General features: G+C 37.4%; 1 protein-coding gene across 1 annotated transcript in view; it reads left to right on the top strand.

Annotated features, from left to right (window-relative positions):
• Window positions 1-24,509, top strand: part of LOC105048696 (uncharacterized) — a 24,520-nt gene continuing 11 nt past the window's right edge. Inside the window, 15 exon segments of the mRNA XM_010928102.4 lie at window positions 1-141; window positions 291-502; window positions 595-684; window positions 2,850-2,915; window positions 7,472-7,508; window positions 7,511-7,536; window positions 7,710-7,795; window positions 7,908-7,953; window positions 10,177-10,231; window positions 19,367-19,443; window positions 19,623-19,758; window positions 19,858-19,991; window positions 20,075-20,179; window positions 24,033-24,167; window positions 24,266-24,509. The exon segment at window positions 24,266-24,509 is cut by the window's right edge and continues 11 nt beyond it. Of these exon segments, the coding sequence (XP_010926404.2) occupies window positions 485-502; window positions 595-684; window positions 2,850-2,915; window positions 7,472-7,508; window positions 7,511-7,536; window positions 7,710-7,795; window positions 7,908-7,953; window positions 10,177-10,231; window positions 19,367-19,443; window positions 19,623-19,758; window positions 19,858-19,991; window positions 20,075-20,179; window positions 24,033-24,167; window positions 24,266-24,331 (1,077 nt within the window). The 5' untranslated portion in view covers window positions 1-141; window positions 291-484 and the 3' untranslated portion in view covers window positions 24,332-24,509.

The raw sequence follows: 24,509 nt of genomic DNA on the forward strand, positions 1-24,509 counted from the left end.
GCCCAGGCAAAACCGAGAAGAGAAGCAGCGAGCGAGCGGCGCCACGGCCACGACCGGCGAACGTCGGAGGCCTGAGATCGAGAAGAGGAAGAGAGCGAGAGCGATAGCGAGGGAGCGATCGATCTGAGCCGCGTGGAGGAGGTAAGAGCGTTTGCGAGCGCGCGATCCCTATGCCCAATTTCTTCTTCCCCTTTCTCTTCTTCTCCGCCTTCGGTCGCGAACCCAAGAGGAGAAAGAAAAGAAACCCTACCCTTCTTAGCGGCATAAACGAATTGTGTGGTCCTCTGCAGGAGAGTGAGAGACTGAGAGAGTGCGGGAGAGAAAAAGAACGAGAGATAGAGGGTGATTGAGATCCATTACCTTCTTGATTGAGAGAGAGTTTCGGAGAGGAAGGAAGGGTGGATAGAGTGATTTCTTTTGGTTTTGGAGGAATAGAGAGATATAGAGAGTTTGTTTCTCTTCCAGATTTTGGCTCTCGAGGATCATGGCGACCAAGCTCGTGGTTAGTACCGGATCTTTTCTGTACTTTTGTTCCTTCTTGCGTTCTTTTGCTGATTTTATAGTTGGTTGAATCGTTTTGGTGGTGTTTTGAAGGTTCTTGGAATCCCTTGGGACGTGGACACGGAAGGATTGAGGCAGTACATGAACAAGTTCGGGCCTTTGGATGATTGCATTGTGATGAAGGTTGAAACTTCTGTTCTAATTGCACAAGATTTTTATTCAGCTCAGTTTACTACGATACTATTGGTCTAAATGCTAGGGTTTTTTTTTTCCCCTGTTAGCTTGAAGCGCTATTTTTGTCGTACTATTCGCATTATTTTTCTTTTCTTTTCTATTTGATCTTTTTCTAATCGTACGAAGGATGAAGGGAATTCATTTCTTCTTCTTTGTTTTTCCTTTCCTTTCTTTTCTTTTTCCCTTTTATGAAAAAAACTTTCTTGAGAAACAACGCCAAACGGGATTTTTCACAATATTTACCTGTTTAGTCCCCTTTTTACTCCGCAAATCCTCAGTGGAGTCAAAATCTTGAGGGATAACACCCCTCAACACTCAAACCCGTGACCCCTTGCTGGGAAGCGAGGGGGCGTGACCACTGAGCTAATGTTCAGGTCACAATTGTATGTAGTTATGATATATCAGCTGATCTGGATTTTGGTGCTTGTGTTGTATGATAGTAACCGTCCAAAATCTAATGTCACATTTACCATGAAAAATAAATGCGCTCTCACCTCAGGATATGAACCCATCTGCTTGAGTCTCACTTAATGCATATCATGGTGCATCAACAAGTTACATTGGTTTGTGCTCGTGGCCTCTTCTTTAGGTGTCAAATGCTGATTGATATCCAGCCTGGTAAAGGATGACCGACCATATGCTGATTGCTATTGCATGACTTATTTTTGACCTGGAAATCTTTTATGATTTTTTCTTTATATCATCAAATAAGCAACGATTATCTAGTTAAAGATATTAGAGTGTGCACCAATGTTTTGAATCGGTTGGAATCTTCTTCGTGGTCTTAGTGAGCGAGATTATAATTCAGTTCTTTTTTTCCTTTCTTGTGGTAATTAAAGGTTAAAAAGTTGTTTGTTGCAGAATGTTAACTTTTATAATTGGTTGGGTTAATATCAAGTGGGATGGAAAGAATGATATTTTGAAAAATGTTTTCTAACACTGTTAAGGTAGTTGAAATATGCAAGTAACAAGTGGCTGGGCTCTAAATACCTAGGAAAGCCAAATAACAAAATGATTTTGGCTGATAGGATTGTTTTATTAAATTTTCTTGATCTTGCTTTGGTGCCCTCTATTTTTTAAAAATCATTTTTGAGCCATTCTTTGAGTTTTGGTTCAAGGGCTGCAACCAAAATTAAGAACCGGTTGGTATACCCCCTCTAATATGGGGCCCACATTTATTACAGGAATCACAAGTTTCTCCTTATTTGTGTAGGATTCAAATTTGAAATCTTATCCAACGGTCTTTGTTTTTGTTCTTGTTATTGTTTGACATAATCTTATTGAACGAGTTCCAATGGGCTAGGATTTTTTTCTTCCTTTATACAGACACTAATCCAAGACCTTCCACCCCCATCACATTGTGTGCTCTTCTCCTCTCTGCTTTGATGTGTATGCGTTTACTGCTATCTCTTTTTTCTTTGTCCTATTTCTCTTCTCTCTCAGAGGAACCTATCTCCTCATTATCTCTATCTCTATCTCCATCTTTCTCTCTTTCTAAAAGTGGTAACTGGCTGAACCAGTTAATAAGCAAATCACATTTGCTTCTCTTTAGGTGGACAGTGAGGATTTTTTTTCAAGAAATTGCCAAAATAAAAAAGAGTACCGAAGCCAATCCCTAATCTTGTTCATCTTTTGGTCTATTGCTGTACATGGTTAGGCTAACAAAAATTGCAGAAGTGAGAAAAACTAGAATAGGCATATATCAAAGATGGTTGATACGAGGTTTATCATCAACATTAATCATCATTCTTATTATTATTTGACACATTGATCTATAGGAACATGATTTCATGAATTATGGGTAAAGAAGAAGATATAAATTGATTAAAAGGCAGGAAAAATGGATTAAGATGTCAACTTCTTGAAACTCTTTGATTTAGATGTGCAGAAATCTTACAGATTGCATTTGGTTATTTTGCTCTATAATTGCCCCAAGAGGAAAGTTAGGTAGAGACAGTCACTTAACCATTACAATATTCAGAACTCAAGTTGTCTTTGATGATGGACTGTTTTTTCACGACTCTCATGTACATGCATTATGGTGACTGATGGTTTACTTAACACATTGCACATTTTTAATCACATTTCTTATTTTAATTGGCTCTGAATGATAGGAACGTTTCACTGGTCGTTCTCGTGGGTTTGGTTATGTAACTTTCTCATCAGCAGAGGATGCAAAGGTAATTATACTTTTTTAATTTCTTTTTCAATATTTATGCTCATGATCTTTAACCTCTGACATGTACTTTAAGAACTCTTTGTTTAGATATTTTTCTTCATAAACCTGTGATTTTTGTTTCTTTCTCCATGGAAGTTGTCAACTTTTTGTTATATCTTTACATCGATGGGTATACATGATAGCTGCTTGATGTTATTCTCTGATCTTTTTATTAGGTGAAGAAAATCCATTTGGAACCTCTGTAGGATAGATGCATGATTATGGTAGATTTACTTAGTGAGAGCAAAGCACTTATAAACAAGCAACTGGTTTCTACTTATCTAACAAATTTATATATGATGGTCGTCATGAAATCTATAATGGATAACACATATTAATTTTTATATGGTGTTATCGGAGGAAAAATCACTGTGGAATTCTCAGTATGTTTCTTGTATTTGTGGATTCTGGATTATGACAACTTGGTCACCATAGAACACTTTATAAACAAGTGATTACTTAGACCAACAATCATGGTATCCATAATTGGTAACACACATAAAATTGGTGTTATGTTTCTGATAATGCATCATGCTTTACCAATTCCAAAGGAAAGGAGTCAACGTTCCCTACTTTGTAACTTTTATGGCCTAATTAAAGAACTATTTGTTATGTAATATATGAATAACGGATAGTTCTGTGGATTAATTGTCATTCATGCCACTTAGCTGAATTAGATTAGTTCTGTTTTATCACTTTTACTCAGCCTATAAGAAAGTCAAATCATATGTTGCATTGAAAGTGACATGCTAGTATAGAAGTGTTTTCACTTGCACTTGGAATATTAATGTTGACTCAATCTGGGCACCAAGATAGCACCTAGGTTAAAACCCTTTGGAGAGTGACCACTTGAATAAATTAGGGTTACTTATATTCTATATGCAAATGCTTATGGCCTGTGATGAATTTAGGGTTTCTTATGACTTTTGCCTTATAAGAAGCGCAAAGGATATTTGGTACTTGTTGATCATCTAGTTGATGCTTACTTTGAGTCCCATGACCACATTGCAGGGTTTTACTGTTTTGGTTGTTTAGGGATTTGAAAATTAGATGCAGTTTGATAAATGCTCTAGACTAATTCTGATGTTGTCATTGAAATATTGGAGTTTTCTTTTTCCTCGATTTTGTGTGTTGAGAAAACTTAGGATTAGTCTGACTAATTTCAAAGGGAGTAATTTATGTTCTCTTGTGTTGTATAAGGAAATAGAATTATGCATTATCTATGAACTTTTTTTTGCGCGTTGGTTTCAGTGTTCCACCCTATTGGATTCATGTTTTTGCACTTCTTCCTTTTAGCTACCAGTAATATTGGTCCATCATCTTGCAATCCTGCTCCTGGACCATGTTGTATCAATTACTATCACATCCGAATCTTGTAGCAAATTCCATGATAGTCATAGCCAGATTTGGTGGAACTTTATATGAATAAAGGATAAACCAAGCACCATAGCAAAGAGTCAAGAAAATTATCACTGTAATGGGAGATGGATTAACAGACAACATCAATGAACCAATCTCCTTTTGCTTCTTTAATTGTTTGTTGTGTTGCAAGTGAAGCTCCCGTATAACAATATAATTGGTTTCATATGGAGTATGAGATTGATTCAATCTATGAATCAAGGTAGCATATATCTTGGATTACTTTGGAGAGAGAGCACTTGAAGAAATTTTGGGTTCTCGAGTCACAAAATATTCATTTTGTGGGGTATCTTATGACTTTTGCCTTCTAAAAGCCATAACTTATGTTGCTTACTCATTGTCCATCTAGTGATGCTTGTTTTTTAACTCCATGACTCATTTGTGTTCCCTTTTTTTTTGGTGAATTCATAATTTTTTTTTTTGGCTTATCTTCCTTCTGCTTCCATTATTATTGGTGCATCCTGTTAGACTGCTTTTAACATAGATCTGAATGTTCTGCAATGAATTCCATGACAGCCATAGTGGGATTTGATGGATGTTCATCATAAGAAGGCATAACCAAATTTCATGACAAGCCAGAAATCACTAAGAAGATAATCACCATAATGGGATGATGTTGATGGACATGTTTCCTTCCTCTTCTTTGACCTCACCTTGGTCTTAACCATCTTTTCCTTTAGATTGATGAGAACCTGCATCCAGAAGGTAGATTTATCGCATTAAGGCTTTCTCAATATAATTCAGTGTGGCAACGTGAGGAAAATATAATAAGAAAAATATTTGTGTTCAACCCTGCTTACCCCGTCCTCAACCAAATTTCAGTTCTCAATGACAATTATTTTAGGCAACTTCAAAACCTTAATCATGATTTTGAGTTCGACCACATTGGTAAAGCATTCTTTTTGGTGGCTTTTTTGCACTTTTGGCATCATTTTAGATAAAGATAATAAAAATCCAAAAAATGAAAACAAAAATATATAAGAACATAGACTGGATTTTATTTTTATCCTATAAGTAGTTGAAGGAAGTTTTCAATCAAAAGTATGATTGTAAATCAATACTAGTAGTTTCTATTAGTGGTTGTACATATGTTCATGGTAATTCCAGCCCATAATCATATTGGAAAAATGAGCATGGAGGGGTGATTTTCAAGTTCATGGAATTGCTTGCCTAAGAATGGGGGCAACCGTGCATTGGAAGGGGAATTCAAAATAATAAGTGAAGGAATGACACCAATTCTTCTTCTATCAAGATGAGATCTGCTGTGGAGCTCTTGTCAAGGAAGCTTTACAAATAGACTGTTTCATGACTAACTGTTACCATCTCAGTAGTTAAGCCACAAGTCTTTGGCAGGTTGTCTAAACATGGAGCTTAAAGTAGATCGACGTGTGCAAAAGTCTGCTTTGGCAAACGGGATTCGATATTCATTTGTATAAAGAGTATCATATTAAGGAACTATATTTTTGAAAAGTAAAATTTTAAATCTTTCTTTTGCTCATCATTCCTCTTTTCTACCTTTAAGTGAGAGGGACCATGGAGTCCGAGTTAACCCTCTCTGTTGCATCCCATCCCCACCATTTTGAGGAATGTTCACGAAAAAGAACAAAAGAACATTAAGAGAAAAACACTTCGGAAAGAACCATAGCCCTTCTTGAGTCATAAAAGCTTTGCAGAGCTATCTGAGTTTTATGTCTGTAACTATGTATGGTTTTGTTACGCTTTGGAAATTAGTCAGCTGTGCACATGTTGTCTACTGTGAACTGTGAGTCATTTTATGGAATTTATTAAAAGAAACCATTTTCATTATTTGTACATTCTTAATGGTGCATGGTCATAATTTTATCGATTAACTTTATGCATGTGGCAGTTTTCCAATATTGTTTTTTTCTTTCATTTTTTTTTTTTGTATTTGCCAACATAGTGGGTGACCTTTTGTGAACAAGCTTTCAAATATTCACATAGACTACTGGTCGCAAAAGCACATTCTGGTTCATCTCACAATTGATTTGTTGTGGTTCAGATGTAAATTGACAGTGAAAATTGTAAGCGACTTCTGATTTTGGCCACTTTTACTAGTTTACATGTACCATTAAATGATTTATATGAATTTAGTTAATGAATGCAACACATCTCTTAGATTAGATGTTCATAGCTTCTACAAGCTTAATTGTTTGATCTCACAGTAGCAAGCCTTCTTTTATTTGACTAAGTTAGCAGTTGCAAGAAACAGATTGTTCATTATCTTGAGATTGGGAATATTGTTGCAGTTACACCATTGGTTGAAACAGTCTATTATTTCACCAGCTTAAGGCTGCTTAAGGAACCTTTTTATAGTATGCCTTTGGCTAGGATTTATTTGTATGATATGTCTATGAAGTGGCATAAGTTTAGTTGACAAACGTTCCATAGAGTGTTATATTATTTGCTATTTCTGGTGAACTATCGAAAGACATGGGATTTTTGTTTTAAAGCGTTACAATGCAGAAGTCTGGTCCATCTTGGCTGGCTTAGATTTGCTAAAACTTGGTCATTTAGCATCAGCTGTTGGATTGGAACAAGTATGGTCAATTTGGGTTTGATTAGATCTAGTCAGGCTAAGGTTGGATATGTGGGGTCTGCTTAAACTATCTATTTCCCAATTATTACTTCAGTCTTTCCAGGCCAGAGTCAATTTATATCAGTGGTGTGGTTTTAGAAGTACAATTGGGCACTCACCCCGTTACAATTTTGCCAGCTTCAATGACCCTGGTTTGATCCCTTAAGTTTTGCCAAAATGACCTGAGTCGTTGAAAATGCATGTTGTGCACATTATAAGAAATCGCCCTATTGGTTTGACCCCCTTAAGTTGTGCATCCTTTTTCTTTGGTATTTAATAAAGAACAATCTTTGAATAAAATTCTAAATGATCTTTGTATATGGATATTCATTGTTATATGATGACTGAGAAGATTTAAGATATCTGTTATGATATTTTTTGCTCTGAATGCAAAATTTGCGGTTCCATTTTTCAACCCTTAAACCAATATGTACTTGCTACATTCTTCGAATTTATGTTTATTATTTGCTTTAATTTTTTTTTCTTTACATGCTCTTATCCAGAATGCACTTGAAAGCGAGCATGTTCTTGGAAACCGAACCCTGAGGTGAAGATAGCAACACCAAAGGTAGGCTTAATTAATCAAGTTTTGCATTCCTTTGCTATTTAGTTTCGGCTTATTAATTTTTATGAAGTCTCTAGAACAGTGTTCTACAAAATTTCTGGTTCAACTAAGATATTACATTTTTATCTTTCTGAAACAGTTTATAAATGTCTGTTTACATACTTTTTTATTTGCAGGAAGAAATGAGGGCACCAGCAAAGAAAGCTACTCGGATATTTGTAGCCAGGATCCCTCATTCTGTCACTGAATCAATGTTTCGAAGGTAATGTTTCCTTGCCTATTGTGGGTGCATTGCTTTGATGGGTAACTGTTATTTGATATTGTACTTTTCACTGCTGTAAAGAACTTTATTCGGTTATTGGTGTCTTTTGCAGTTATTTTGAAGCTTTTGGAGAGATTACAGATCTCTACATGCCAAAGGTGAGAGTATGTGTTAGAACATACGTGCAAGTGAGAGGATATGTTAGTTATTTGTTTCTTTGTTTGATTAATTCTCACAACAACATTGAATGGAAATAGCTCAGGCAATAAACTAACAAAATGACTGCCAGAAAAGCTTGTGAATTTGTCTAGATGAGTGACTCTTCAATCCTGCTGTAGCAGCTTTAAATTTCTGCTATTGTATTGAGACTACTTGTTTTATGTGATTTAACATTTAATTTGATTCCTGATTTGTCTTATGATTGACAAATCAATCTACGAGTAGTTAAAAGGTTTTAAATCTTGTGGGATGGGGCTGTCCCAGTTTTTCTATTGGACAGGATGCGTTGCCTTCCCACCCCATCTCGACACTTGGTATAGGGGATATCCCAAGAGCTGCTGATCAGGATGCTGAGACAGTGGTGGGATGGTTTTGTCCCAACATGTGGGATGGTGCCTTCTCCCAATGTCCTGTGGGATGTCTTGCTAGGACTTGAGTCCTTGGATAGTTGCGTGATATTTTGACGATGACGGTAAGATTCTAGGTGACATTTAGGATCCAGACTGGATTGCCTTACTAAACTGATAAACACAAAATCCTGCTAGTGTTTTTATCTGCTCCAATAATGTGAGCCTGAGCCTGGAAACAGTTCAACTTGAATTGTTTAGCCATTGAAACTGGATGGACTGCTCAAACTGTCTGGTTTGATGGAACTTAACATGTCAGAATTATAGGAGAAACAAAGATCGATGTAAAAAAAAAGGAATATGTGCTTTCAATCATCAAGCCATATGAATTGATCTATAATATAGTGAAAATGTTTTGAGTCATTAGCTATTTATAGGGGCCACTTAAAAAATTTAGAGTTTGAGCAGAAATGAAGAAAGTAATGATTGAACCTAGGTAACATTTGATGATAAATCAACACTCTAGCATTATACCATTGCAAGAAGCCAAAAATATTGTTATAGGACTAGGGTATCCTGGTATAAAATTTCAGGAATAAAGTTTTAGCTTGTTGGCCCTGTTGAAATGCCCAGTTGAAGCAGTATGGATTAGATTATATTATGCATTTTCCATTTACCCATGTCCCGAAACTGATAATGGCTATAAAACTGGTAAGATTTCAAGGGATAGAATAGTGAGTTATAGTTGGACCTCTTTGTGCACAACTACTATGCTCAATGCAAACCATAATAAGGCCTACATTTTAATTTCTGATCGAAGTGCAGGCTTGGTAGCTTTAGGCCTGATCTGAACATAACCTGATTTGAAACCTGAACTTGTGTTGCATCTACTCCTGTAAAACTTCTCCTGCCCCTTCAACATATGTATATCATATTCTTAGACCTCGTATGTGTACATTCGGGATTTGATTGGACATGTGTTAGGTCAAAACTTGGAACAAGTTGATGCTTACAAGGTTACCATCACACCTTAGGCTGGCCTGATATGGCCCAAACCTGACTTGGTAGGCCTTAAACTGAGGTTAGGACATCGATGGTCCTATGTGGATATTGTCTAGGGATAATATATTTCTTGTAGGTTATCTTGATCTTTCTTTGCTTATTATAACATAACAACTTTATAGGGCTGACGGATGATCTCCTGTATGGTGCTTCTTACATGCACTCTTAAGCGGTTAAATGTGACACAGTAACTTGGATGAGGTTCACCATAAAGGTCAAAATATCAGATGAGCCATAACTTGAATCTGCCTCATGCTACAAAAAGAGAACTGACTATAGTCCACCGACAGGTTTTACGGAAGTCTTTAGATAAGGGGCTAGTCTAGGTTATCCAACACCGACATGACATCATTTTCATTCATAAAAGTAAGGCACTTTAATAGAATATTGGATATAGAAGAGACTTGTCAGAGGTTATCAACCTTGTGCGCATTGGACATGAATACAAATGCCTTGGATATTCATGGCATATGATTGCATTTGATAACCTCAAGACTTCATACCTTTGTGTAAAGACTAATAATCTTCTTTGTGGTTACATGCACTTGCCATATGAATGTCTATAAATCTTGGCAATGCATTGAGAATCAAATGAATAGACTTGGCTTGTGCATGTTGCTTATGGTTGGAGATAAAAATTCTGTGGTGATGGATTTATCTCATATTACTTGATTTAGTTGTAGAATATTGTTTAATCCTATGTCAAACCTGTTAGCCTGACTAGACCAAGTTCTATTTGATAATTATATGCAGGATCAAGTCTCAAAAGGGCATCGTGGTATTGGGTTTATTACTTTTGCTAGTGCAGGTATAGACATCCTTCATTTCCCTTCGTGGTATCATATGATCCTTGCTTCTACCATTTTCCTTCTTTACATTTCATTAATGAAATTATCAAACTGAGGCATTATATTGGTGGATCAATATCTCAAGTTCTTAACTTGCACATTTCTCATATGATTCTTTTTTTGTTCATAAGAAATGACCAATTAGATCACCTTTTTTTTTGCTAAACTGTTTTTGTGAAACTACATGCAAGTAGTTTGAGAAGATAGAGTTGGGTTCTGTAGGAGTTTTTGGAATATGATGCCGGAGAGGGGTATAGATAAGGGAACTAGCTCTTCTCTGTTATTCTTGGTGAGAGTTCAGTTATGATGGTAAACAAGTTGTTTGGCGGTTTTATGGTGGCATGTTGGAGAAACCCCTTAGATGTCATGCAATTTGTTGATAATTTGGTTCTACAGTGTGATGCTGCCAATGTATAAAAAGGTTGATGTGGATGGCCTCATGTTTAAGCGTGTGCAGGTAATGTTCCACGGTGTAGGCAGCTCGCTCCCAGCGCTTTTGGGCGACCTTGGATTCATCAAAATGGGGTAGAAAAATGAGCCTTCTACTAGCGCTTGCTTTCTTACCTTAGCTCAGTCAAGCTTCCCCTTTATTTGTGAAAGTGCTTGTGCTTCTTTTCATTCAGTTAACCCTCTCCCAGCTTGGTGAATTGCATCCCCGTGCCACCCTTGACCTTGGTGTTCTCGCTCGGAAGCCAAAACGAACACGCCTGCTACTCGTGAAAATCACACTTACTCTCTTTAGACCCAACCATGAGGTGAAGCATGAGGTCTGTGCTTCATAGATTTGCTTGCTATCAAACAAGAACTGACGAAGAATCACATGATGGTGAGGTTTAGGATATGTGTTGTCGTAACACATAGGGTCTGCCTGTTTCAAAGCAACTGCAAGTAATGGAAATGGGTTAGTTGGAAGAGAGTCCCATGGAACTAAGACCGACTTATAAGTGTTTGGGTACAAAAGATGCCTTTTTTTTCTGAGATATATTTCAATTATTTGGTTTTCATTTCCATTATTGGGGAGAGGTTGCCTGTGGTGGGATGCAAGAGCGTGGCAAGCCGGTGATTTTTATGCCTAGGAAGTGTTTTTTTGGTACTTTTAGGTCATTCTGTCGAGGTTATGAGCTGTTATAGAAGGGAGGTGTGTAAGTTGTGAGGTTTTGTTGGTGAACCAAACTCTTGGTAGTCAATCACTTTTATGGCTTACTTATCTTCCAACTTGAGTTACTTGGAAACAAACAGACCCTTACTCTAGTGGTCTTGGTAAGAATATTACAAAGTGAACAAGTATGGAAGAAAATTTATTGAAATTGGAGTGCCTAGGGTGGATGTTACGCCGCATGGGTCGTGGGTCCTGGCCACACGAATCATGGGTCCCAGCAACATGGGTCGTGGGTCCCATATGCATGGGTCTCGGGACATGACTAATGTTTTGATGATTAGTTATTTTAATGTTTCAGTTAGGAAAGTTTGATGTTAGTAAATGCTAGGGGGTTTTGATCTTTGTGAACTTTGTTTTGAGAACTTTTGATGTTATTAGGAAAGTTAGTAGTTAGGGTTCTTCGAGTTAGAATAGGATTTGGAATTCCATATTGGAAGGTTGAAAAAAGAGTTTCCTTATACTACTTATAAATATCCTTATTGGGACTTATCTTGTAATCATATTAGGGCTGCTTGAGTTATTGATTAGTGAGAATTCTCTTATTTGAATTGTTGTTTTCTTTCTATTCTCTCCTCTCATTTGGTGGACTCCTAGTGTTTACGAGTGAGCTTGAGAGCTGTGCCAAGGTTGTGTTTTTGGCCTTGGAAGAGAGTGATCCATCCTTACTCTTCCAACTACCATCCGCCCATATGTGTCATACATGCTGCAGTGGGGTTTCTACTTTGCCACAATCGTGTGTCAACAGACTCTTTATCCTTCTAGGTTTTCAGCTTTAGTTCAACACCTCCCCAGTGTTAGTCGGTATTAGAGCATGATTCTAATATGTCGTCCTACCGCCACAATATAGAGGAGCATGTTGAACATGAGCAAGATCTATGAGACATCAAGTTAGATGAATTGCGTTGCCAGCTTGAACAACTTAGATGAAAAAATCCATGATTTATCAATGGCAAGAGCAACGCGAACACTTACATCACCATGGTTCCAATCATTACTCTATTAGAGAGCCCTTTGATGATGAAAGCAAGTGTTCTAATGAAAAAATGAAAAATTTCAATCCATTCTACAATAGAAAAGCATCCTCAATGGGCGAAGAAGATGTCCTACGCTAATGTGATGAAGACCACATTGCAACTATTATGACTTCGATGTCAAAATAGACATCCCCGACTTTGAAGGATGCCTACAACTTGATGAGTTTGTCAATTAGCTCAACACTGTTGAACGAGTCTTCAAGCTTAATAAAGTTTTTGATGATCGAGGCGTGAAGCTAGTCAACATCAAGCTTAAGTACGCATCAATTTGGTAGGAAAATTTGAAGTGAAAACATGAGCACGAAGGATGCAGTAAGATTAATGTGGGACAAGATGCATCATAAGCTCAAATGTAAGTTCCTCCTTGAAGATTATCATTGTAATAAATTTTTTGAGCTCTACAATCTTTGGCAATGCAATATGACTATGGAAGTGTACAATGGAATTCGAGTAACTTGTCATGACGTGCGACATTGAGGAGCATGATGAGCAAACTATAGCACGATATTTTGGAGGATTGAAGCCTGAAATTTAGCAAGTTATGCAACTTCAATCCTATTGGATTTTGAATGATGTGATGTGATTGGTGGTAATGGTCGAAAAGTAGCAACTAAGAACAAGTACTTTGCGCTTTTCAAGGGATAGTGCATCCAATCGGAGGGGTTCGATGTCAAAAATGTCGGTACCTTCTAAAGCCTGAGCCAACCAACAGTCTCAGAAGGACAAGGGCATCCTCAGCAACCCTACCTATTCCAATGCCGCCGCCTCCAACCCTCGTTTAAGTATTTCAAGTGTGAAGGGTTTGGGCATGTTGTAGCCGACTGACCAAATAGAAAAGTTCGTTTCTTTGATAGAAGAACAATTATGTACAGAGGAGGAAAAAGATTAGCCAATTAAATGGGCTAAGGAAGGTCCGAGTGACATGACTAATGTTTGGGTAACGAAGAACAAGTACTTTGCACTTTTCAAGGGATAGTGCATCCAATTGGAGGGGTTTGATGTCAAAAATGTCGGTACCCTCTAAAGCCTGAGCCAACCAATAGTCTCAGAAGGACAAGGGCATCCTCAGCAACCCTAGCTGTTCCAATGCCGTTGCCTCAACCCTCGTTTAAGTATTTCATGTGTGAAGGGTTTGGGCATGTTGTAGCCGACTGACCAAATAGAAAAGCTCGTTTCTTTGATAGAAGAACAATTATGTACAGAGGAGGAAAAAGATTAGCCAATTAAATGGGTTGAGGAAGGTCCGAGTGAGGAAGAGCTTGTGCATGCCGATTATGGTGAAGCCTCAATGGTCCTCCGTAGCCTGAATATGATTCTAGTAGTTGATGAAGAAGATTGGTTACACCACATCTTCTATACTAAGTGCAGCTTGGATGGCAAGGTATGCAACATCGTCATAGATGGAGAAGTTGTGGGAACATTATTGCATTGTTAATGGTCAACAAGCTGAAATTGCCTATCAAAGATCATTTGGCCCTATAAGTTGTAGTGGCTGAGGGAAGGCAATGAAATAAAGGTAATAAAGCATTGTTTGGTCCAATTCTCTATCAAAAAATGATATCAAGATGAAGCGTGGTGCGAAGGAATGTATGGATGCCTATCATGTATTGTTGGGACATCTATGGCAATATGGTCGCAGGTCTGTTCATGATGATTTCTAGAATACTTATGCCTTTAAGGATGATGTGAAGAACACCCTACTACCCTTGAAGATGGTTCAACATCCTAAGCCCCTATCGAAGAATAGCGCCTTCAACTCCAAGTTTGAACTCCTCAAGGTATGTAAGGAGTCTACCATTGTGTGTGCCCTGATCATGCTAGAAGAGAACGAGGAGTCCATGAAGCTTCTTAGGGCGATCAAACCACTCTTTGAAGAGTTTGTTGATGTTGTGTCTAACAAGATTTCAGCCGGATTGTCTCCTATGCATGACATCCAATACTGCACTGACCTTGTGCTTGGTGTCGTTATCCCCAATAGGCTTGCTTATCGTTTGAGTCCCAAGGAATATGAAGAACGTCAGTGTCAAGTGAAAGAGCTCATGGTGAAAGGGCTAGTCCAGGAAAGCATCAGTTTGTGTGCCGTGCCAGCTTTGCAAGTACCTAAGGATAGATCGTGGTGCATGTGCATCATCAAGATCACAATCCAATATTGGTTTCCTATCCCTCGACTTGATGCTTTGCTTGGTCGATCATATAGCTTTGTTATTTTCTCCAATCGATCTTTGAAGCGGCTATCATTAGATTCAACCACGCTCAAGTGATGAGTGGAAACTGTCTTAAAGACTCAAGATGGCTTGTACGATTGGACGGTCATGCCTTTTAGTCTCTGTAATGCTTTAAGCACTTTCATGTGCCTTATAAATCAAGCCTTCATGCCATTCATTAGTAGACTTGTTGTGTATTTTGATGACATCATTGTCTATAATGAGGGGAAGGAAGAGCACTTGGCACATATCTAACAAGTGTTCCAAGCCTCTTAAGAGAGCAAAAGTTGTTTGCCAACTTGAAGAGGTGTCAATTCCTGTCGACAAGTTGGTATTTTTCGAGTTTGTTATGTCAAGCCGAGGTATTGAAGTGGATCCTATCAAAGTTGACGCCATCACCAGCTATCCCACACCCAAGACGCCGCATGGGTTGAGAAGTTTTTGTGGCTTAGTTTCTTTTTATTGGCGATTTATCAAGAATTTCTGTTCTATTGCTGCACCAATGACCAAGTGCATGAAGGAAGATTAATTTCAATAAACCAGCAAAGCACAATGGAGTTTCGAAGAATTGAAGAAGCGGATTACTAAAGCACATCAGTATTAGCGCTTCCAAACTTTGACCTAGTCTTTGAAGTTGATTTCAATGCTTCTAGTGTCGGTATTTGTGCCATCCTCAGCCAAGAATGCTGTTTGATTGCTGTCTTTAGTGAGAAGTTGTATGATGCCAAGCTCAAGTATTCAACATATGACAAGGAATTCTACGTTGTTGCATGCATTTTGGACCATTGGAGCTGTTATCTATTGCACAAGGAGTTTAATCTCTACTTGACCATAAGGCGCTCAAGCACTTGAATTCTCAATATAAACTTAGTTGTTGGCATGCTGTTTGGAGCGAGTTTCTTCAGCCTTTCAATTTCCTTCTCAAGCATAAACCAGGTACCTAGAATCGAGTAGCGGATGTTTTGAGTCAACGATATGCACTCCTTTCCATTATGCAGTTGAAAGTTATTGGATTTGAAGTTGTCATGAAATTGTAAGAAAAAGGTCTAGATTTTGGGGAGATTTGGAAGCTTAGTGCTGAAGGTTCATATTGACAATCATCATCAAAAGAAATTCCTTTCAAGGTAATGAGCTATGTGTGCCTCATTTTTTGTTGCAACAGACTATTGTCCTTGAAGCTCATGATAGTGGATTTGTTAGACACTTTGGACAAGATAAGAGAGTGGCACTTATCAAGAAAAATCTCTATCAGCCAAGGATGGAAAAGGATGTAATCCATCATATTGAACAATGTTGAGTTTGCCATATTGCTAAGTCAGGAGGACAAAACACCAGACTCTACTTCATGTTGCTGGTTCTAGAGGTGCCGTGGGGAGATGTGAGCATAGTTTTCATTGTGGGCTTACCGAAGACTCAATGCAATAAGGATTTTGTGATAGTGGTTGTTGATCAATTCTCCAAGATAGCTCACTTTATGCCTTATTAGAAGACGCATAACGCCTCTCCCATTGATGAACTCTACTTCTACGAGATTGTGCACGTTCATGGTATTCCTAAGATGATTATGCAGTTTATGAGTCATTTTTGGTGAACCTTATGGCAGAAGATGGGTACTAAACTCCAATTCAGCTTAACTAGCCATCCTCAAACAAACGGTCAGATTGAAGCTGTGTACCAAAGTTTAGGGAATATATTGAGAAGTTTTGTTGGTAATCATGTGCAATAGTGGGATATTTATTGGCCCAAGTTGAATTTACCTACAATTAAGGTTTTAAATCTTGTGGGACAAAGTTGTCTCGATTTTTCCATGGAACAGGACACCTCGTTGTCCTATTCTATCCCGACGCAGTATCAGTCATGCATCCCGATAGATATCTCCATCTTTCTCCCCCTTCTCTTTCCTTTATTTCTTTGTTCTTTTCTTTTTTTTTCCTTTACCTTCTTTTCTTTCCTTTCCTTTTTCTTTCTTCTTCTTCTTCTTCTCCCTTTCTTTTTTATTTTCATTTTTCTTCTTTCCTTTCATTTCTTTTTTTTTCTTCATCTTTTCTTCCTTCCCTTCTTTCCTCTTTCTTCTTCTCTTTCTGCATGGATGCGTTTCAGAGTCCCGAGCTAGTCCCAGTCCCATGTTCTTATAGATATAGGACGGGATGGTTGGGACCCCATCTCGTTAGGATGTAAAACCTAGCCTTCAACAATTCAGTGAACCAAGCAACTGGGAAGTGTCTGTTTGAAGTTATCTATGGTAGGGACCTTTGAGTCGGTTAGACCTTGCGCCCCTGCCAATGACACACCAATTGATTGGAGATGCTAATTCACGAGCTAAGAAGATCAATAACCTACATGAAGAGGTGCGAGAAAGGATGCATTGAATTGTTTAGGCTTGGTGTCTTTGCCTTGTTAAAATATATGCTGTTGGAAAAACCTCTCAATATGTGTTTAGTCTTGGGTGGTAATTGAATTCCAAGTATATTTTATTGAATATATCCATTTGGAATGTCAGCTAAATGATTGTACTTAAACGGTTCCAAAATAGGTGATGTGTTGTGGAAAATTTCATTAGAAGTTTGTCAGTCTCGAAGGCTGGGGGGACTTGCTATGATGATGCCTTGATATTTTTGTTGGTGGCAAGGACTTTGAGAGAGCCGACCCCAAATGGTTGGGATAAGGCGTGATGGTTATGGATAGTAAGGACTTTGGTAGGTGGGTTTGGTCATTTGAGTCCTGTGGGTGTGCATTATTAAGCTTGAAACTATCTTTTTTTTTTTTTTCCCTGTCCCTAAACAGCAAAGACTTGGTTTTTTCACAAGCATGTGAACTTCTTTGACCCATCTGACTTCATCTTTTATAGCTTGCAAACTGGAGTGCAAAATGTTTTAGGATGACTGACCACGGGCAAAGTTATCATGTACAAGATACTAGCAACTGATTTTTGGTAGGTAGGCCTGCATTAGAATTCAAGGGGGCCTTCTCTGGCATGGCATGGGCGTAGTCCTGGCTTCCTGCAGACACATGTCCCATGCAGTAGGGTCTTGCATCCAGCCTGCTCCAGGGTGTGAGCATCCTTTGTACTGGGAACTCTCGGGGTGTCTGTGGTGCGGTGTGCAGCTCTTAGCCCTTGATGGCATCATTTAGGTCCTGTTTGGATGGCTGCATCCACTATATTTGGATTATGTATGGTGAATAGTTTAGATCACAAAAATTTATGCATGGTGTAGAAGAAATTGGATGCTTGGCAGATTTGAGGAGCACATAATATAGGAAAAATTGGGATATGTAGACCAACTTTTAGGTGGAATGCATAATCCCTATTTTCTCAGATTGTGCTCTCCAGAAGATTTCCGGTCTCTCATATCTCTTCCTCCTATGTCTTTTCTTCCTAAACTCTCCTTGATCTCCTATTGATCTTATCTGTTCGACAACCTATCTGCTCATCCAAACAAGCCCTTAGTAACATCAATGGTTTTTTGTTGGGTTGCTATTTAAAGGTGGTATTTTTGAAAGGTAGATGATTTGTTTGTGTTTTCTGAGGAAGGAATAATGGAGTACATCTGTGATCAAAAATTTGTTTGGGTGGTAGAAAAATGTGTTCAGGGAAAAGGAGGCATTGTCGTTGACTGTGAAAAGTGAAGACTATATAACTGCCTTCTAAAAGAGTGGTTAAAGTTAGTATTGATGAATTGGCATGTTTTGCAATTCAGCTTTGTTGATCATTGTGGAATTCTTGAAATCTCTTGATTTAATAGAATATATTGAAGTTGAGATGTTATCTGCTCTTTGGATATGAATTCTTAACAGATTGCATTTTATTGAGTCATTTTTGAAAGTGTATGAATAGTCAATTAGGTTAAACCTCAATTCAAGATATGCCATACTATATTGAACCAGATGGTACAAAGCGTACTATATCGGCACCAAACTGGTATATGGTATGGAGGGTATACCGACACTCAGTGCGCTAGAATGGATCCCGTACCTGGCATACTGATCTCAATAGTAGTAGGGTGGCACCGGTTTGGGGCCCGATACTTTGGTGGCTACCTTGTCTCAATCCTTAACATTTGATGTGATTTTGCTGGTAGAAATGTTGTCCTCTCTCTCTCTCTCTCTTTCTAGATATATATTCAGGTATTTTATTTTATTTCATTTTTTTTGGTTTGGGAGGGGGGGTTACGATTTAAATTTGCTAGTGAAGAACTTGTAACATGTATGCTTTTGTGATTGCTATCAATATTATCTAATCCCTTATATTAATGAACTTGTAGAATAAATTTAACAAGCAAACAATTTGTGATCGTTTGTTAAGATATGGAGCAACTAATTGGATCTGCTCTCTCTCTCTCTCTCTCTCTCTCTCTCTCTCTCGCGCGCACGGCACACACGTCACACACGCACACGTGTGCATATGCACATGAAGCTGCACATCCATACTGTAACCTGGTGACCCTGTTGTATTAGACACTGGTTGGTATTTGTCAGATACATATCTGCACAAAATTGCCATCACTAACATCAGCAATCATCATATGAATTGCATCTCTTTCTCATTTTTATGGGATCAGTTTAGTAAATTTTTCATAAAGCTCCAATCTGATGTTTCTCATTGGCTCATTCGAGTATCCTTTATTCATCAGTTACCTCTTCTGTTTTGCTTCAGTTTGCTTTTAAAATGATTTTTATATTTCTTTCTCACTTGAACAGATTCTGTTGATGCCATAATGGCAGAATCTCATGAGCTTGGTGGTTCTACTATAGTTGTTGACCGAGCAACTCCAAAGGTAACTCTCTGTGCCTATTCTTTTTATTAGAGCTTATTCAGTTCTTTCAGTTGCAAAGGAAAAGCTTTGCGTAATGGATGTTTGAGACTACTCATTTCTAATTGCTATTAAGTTATGCATGCTCTCATACATTTACATTTTGTGCCTGCAAGACTCAGTTGACTATTGTATGAATTTAGGATGAAGATATGAGATACCCGAGCAGAGTAGCACAGGGTGGATATGGTGCATACAATGCTTATATTACAGCGGCTACTCGATATGCTGCTTTAGGTGCTCCTACACTGTATGACCACCCTGCTTCAGTATATGGAAGTAAGCATATTTCATGTTGCAGTTTTGACGGTACATATTCCTAGTACATATTGAAAATATAAATGCAAAATTAATTTGCTTTTGCTGTTTGTGGTTTAGGAGGGTATTTTGGACCTCCTCGTGGAATGGGCAGAAAGATATTTGTTGGCAGACTTCCACAGGAGGCAAGTGCTGATGATCTGCGGCAGTACTTCAGCAGATTTGGCCGTATCTTAGATGTCTATGTTCCAAAGGTAAAATTGCTCGACTTCAGTATGTTTTATCTGAATTTATTCAACATGCCTAACCTTGATAATGCTTGCATCACTTTCACCAGGATCCTAAAAGAACTGGACACAGGGGCTTTGGTTTTGTGACTTTTGCTGAGGATGGTGTTGCAGATCGTGTATCTCGTAGAACTCATGAAATTCTTGGACAAGAGGTATGAGATAGGGTAATGGATGATTTTTTTGGGTACTCCATGACATTAAATATACCCAAAGCATATTGTAAGTTCCACTGTGATCCATATTTGTCATGATTGAATTATCTTGCTTTTTTTCTTTTGCTTAAGGTATATGTAAGAAGCCTAGAAATGAAACAAATTGTTTCTAATCATGGAATTCAAGTAGCCAACAGGAACAGTAAAACACCATTTTAGAGATTAAATATACCATAGAAAATAAAAACAAAGGATATGCAAATCTGGTCAATCGGCTTAGTGGAAGACATGCAATCAGGTTTCTGTAACAACAGAAATTGAATATATTCAAAAGAGTGGGAACAAACCGATAGGTTTTTTAGATATTTTACTGAATAAAGGTGCCTACGGGAGAAGGATAACATATTTACCAATGGCAGGTAGTTCATGAAATAATAATGATGTTCATGTTTCCTGATAGAAACATGTTCTGATCTTCACATTTTCTTTTGATCATTATAGGTCTAATTTTAAAAGGTTAACTTTTTGATGAAAATTCAGGATGCTAATAAAATTTGGTGCTGGCAGAGATAGAACAGAGAGCACAGAACAGAGGGAAAATAAATAAATAAAATGGAGGCGTTTACTTCCCTTTGAAATTGTATTGGCATTAGCCGGCTGCTTCTAGCACTTGTTTTCTTTTTTTTTTGCTTCATAGTTCAGAAACACATCGTTGAGAGAAGTACTGTTAAAAAGGAAACAAGTGGCTAAAAGAGATGCCAAAGAGAGTAGCTGCATGACAGAATAACTGTACTTATATATTTTTTCTCTACTTCTCCATGCGTCTGTCATGTGCATGTTTGGTGCCCAAAAGTCTCTCTATTGTTGAGTTTAAAAAAGTAACTTAATCCTTTTTTTTTACAAGTTTTGAGTAAATCATGAAAAAGCCTCTCATTTAACTTACAACACAAGGAACATAACAGTAAATTTTAAAGACCGTTTACCGGGTACTCAAGAGGCGTGTATCTCATGGGTTATGGTCTTCACATTGGGGGCCGACTTTTGTTCTCTGAAAGTAAATTTTAAATCATATATCCCTTATGGGCTTTTAATAGCAGAATTTGAAGAAAGCATATCACTTGTCCAAAATAATGCTACTCCGTGCTCTAATAGTTCTGAAATTAAGCTCATAATTATCCTCTTTATTCTTCCTTGCATATCTTTCTAAATAATCTGCTGCATATTTAACTTTAATTTGCATCAATGTACCTATGTGGGTCCTGACAGCTCATATAAAGCAGTAGAAATTGTTTCTTCAGAGTGAATTATGAACAAATAAACCATTACATAAACGTTGTTTTATTGATATGAAGTCCAACTATTTTTTCTCGGTCATTCTCTTTTAACTCAGTGGTACCTTGTAATCTCTTCCACATGATCACTTTGATGGTATTCAACAATATCTTCCAATGGTATATCAAAAAAGGCCTTAAAGAGGCAAATTATGGGTTTACCCAATACAAATTCAGATGTAGTAGGTACAAATAAATTTGTTCATGAAAACATTTTAAGTAGGAGGGATTTTAGAACCTAGAATGCCACTGAACTTGATCTGAAATATCCTACACAAGTTTCGTAAAGAGGCTTAATATCATTCAGACTAAATGGTGTTTCCTATTCCTATTATGATATGAAGAGAAACTATTAAAACCTCTTTGTTTGCCGCCTTACAAATATTTGTAAGTGTGGTTATAGATCATATCCTTAAATTCATTAATTGTTTTTGTATCTTGCAATAAACAAACTCATACAAAACCTGTCAACAAATTGAATATGCACTATAGGATCAATTTGATTGTTTCAAGGAAATCTAAAATGTCATGATGAAAACTTGGAACTCCAAAAATACATATGAGAGAATGCCTGGGTGCTTATAAGAGAGGTCTAAGGCTGCAAATGGTCTAGATTTCGTCAGGGTCAGCATTAACTTTAAGGGCAGATGACCCAAACAGATGAGGGGAAATATCTTTATGTATGTTGGATATAGACTTGTCTAAATCAGAAATATAATATATGGGTTCTGAAACATATTCTTTTGGTTATGCATGTCAGTATTTACTTTTGTAGTCTTTGATCCACCATCTGCAAAATACTTCAGTTTTTTTTTTTTTTTTTTTTGTGTTGGGGGTGGGGGTTCGTCTGATCTGGTGTTTGAGCCAGTTTGGGTGGCATCCAGTTTTGTGTAATAACTGTTCTAAAGCTATAAACGTTTGGCATGTCAGAAACTCTTCATGTTTTTGTTTTGCCTTGATGAATCATCGTTGTATCGGTTACCATTTGAATTTGGGCTAGTTTAATCCATTTGAAGCGTGAGGTAGGTGCTGAGGGAAAAGCTTCTTTTTTGGTATACTACATCACATGCTAGTAGTCATATGAGAAAAGTATATATAGGAGCAAGATCATCATACTATTTGGGGCCTAAACTTGTGTCCTAATTTGATGCTATTGGATTTTGTAATGTTAGTTGATTAGCATGTTGCTATCTAAAATCGTGGAGTAATGCTTTTTGAGAATCACGGTCTGAATCTAAAATTTTAAATCAACAAATAGAGTATGTGGGATGGAAGCAGTGCTGGAGGGGTATATGTATGATAATAAGTTCATATAAAAATCGATTCCAGTTCGGTTCATTTGAAGTGAGGTAACAGGGATGTTTCAATCAAAATACAGAGGTATTAATTACCTGTAAATGTACTTCATTAGTTGCATGATCATCACGATTTTTTCAGTACTTTTAGAGATACGTAATCAATGGTAAGATTCATGTGTTTCTAAGGGCAAGGTAGTGAAAAACTGTAAACTTTACGGGATCGCAATTGAGGAGGTTCCTATGTTGAATGAGGATGTGTTTAAGAATGTCAACAAAGGCAGATTTTTTATGTTGCTGATGTATAACGAAGTCTTGAAACTCAGTGATCTGACATTTGGTGCAGAGTGTTGGAAGTATCAAAGTCCAAAGGATGGTCTGGGTGTAGGGCTGAAACCAGATCTGATACGGATCGGAAACTAGCATATCGGTATCCATATTTATTGTCTGATGAATACAAATACGGATATGGATATTATTAGGATAAAAAAATTCATATTCATATTTGTTTTAAACGGATACGATACAATTCGGATACTAGAAGTATAAATATAATTACGATATAACTTAGATAATTAAATTTTATAATTATAGAATCAAAGATATTATTAAATATATGATAAATCAAGTTAATAATATGTTTATATGTTGTATATTTTTTTAAAAATTAATAAGTATTATATAAAATTATATGTAGATTCGGATATTCGGATATAGATTGGATAGTTGTTTATCCATATCATATATATATTTTTTTATGGATATGTATACGAATACGGATATTAGTCAGATCTTAAAATTTCTATCCATATTTGGATTGATTGGATATGAAAATAGATTTGGATGGATAATATCTATATCATTTTTACCCATATTTGGGGAATCATTTGAGGTCTAAACGTGCATTTAAAGACCTCACAGTACAGGGCTTGAATTGACGAGGACTTGGGGCTCTTACGTTGGATGATGAGCCTAGAAGGATGAATTCCAGAGCAGGATGCTTGGGTATAACATGCCAAAGTTGGACCTCTAACATTCACTCCAAAAAGTCAAAATATTCACTTTGGAGTGCGTGACTTTTTTTTTGGCTGAAGAAAAAGGGAGTTTTTTTTTTCTTTTTCTAATCTCTGTGGTGCCAGAAGTATTCATAATTACACGTATATATTACATTCTTTAGATGCTGAGTTTTTATTTAAAATTCTACTCTGTTTTGGACTTTCTGTGCAGGTTGCTATAGACTCCGCAACACCGCTTGATGATGCTGGTCCTAGTGGAGGATACAGGGATGCGGCTGAAGCCTATGGAGGGTACGGTCCAATGCGAAACTATGGCAGGCTTTATGGGAGCCTGGATTTTGATGATGTGAGTAATCGTTTCCCCTTAAAACTACAAGCATGCATAATTTTTAATGACTGTATTTAATTTATACTGATTATATATTCCCCCCCAACCTTTTGCAGTATGGTTATGGTGCCACCGGGAGTAGCAGGCCTTCAAGAATGGATTGGAGGTACAGGCCCTATTAGTGCTTAGTGATGGGACCTGTAGCTCGTCGAACAATTGGGGCCGATTAAGTTAATGTGTAGAATGCTAAGTAGCTCTTTTAATTGGGATAACTTTTCTGCTGACTGCTTATTGGGTAATGTACTAAGCTCGAATCGAGTCAGTGGAGTACCAGCTGAAATTAAACTAGTTTTCTAGTGT

This window comes from Elaeis guineensis, chromosome 7 (assembly GCF_000442705.2).
Source record: "Elaeis guineensis isolate ETL-2024a chromosome 7, EG11, whole genome shotgun sequence".
NCBI classification, from domain to species: Eukaryota; Viridiplantae; Streptophyta; class Magnoliopsida; order Arecales; family Arecaceae; genus Elaeis; species Elaeis guineensis.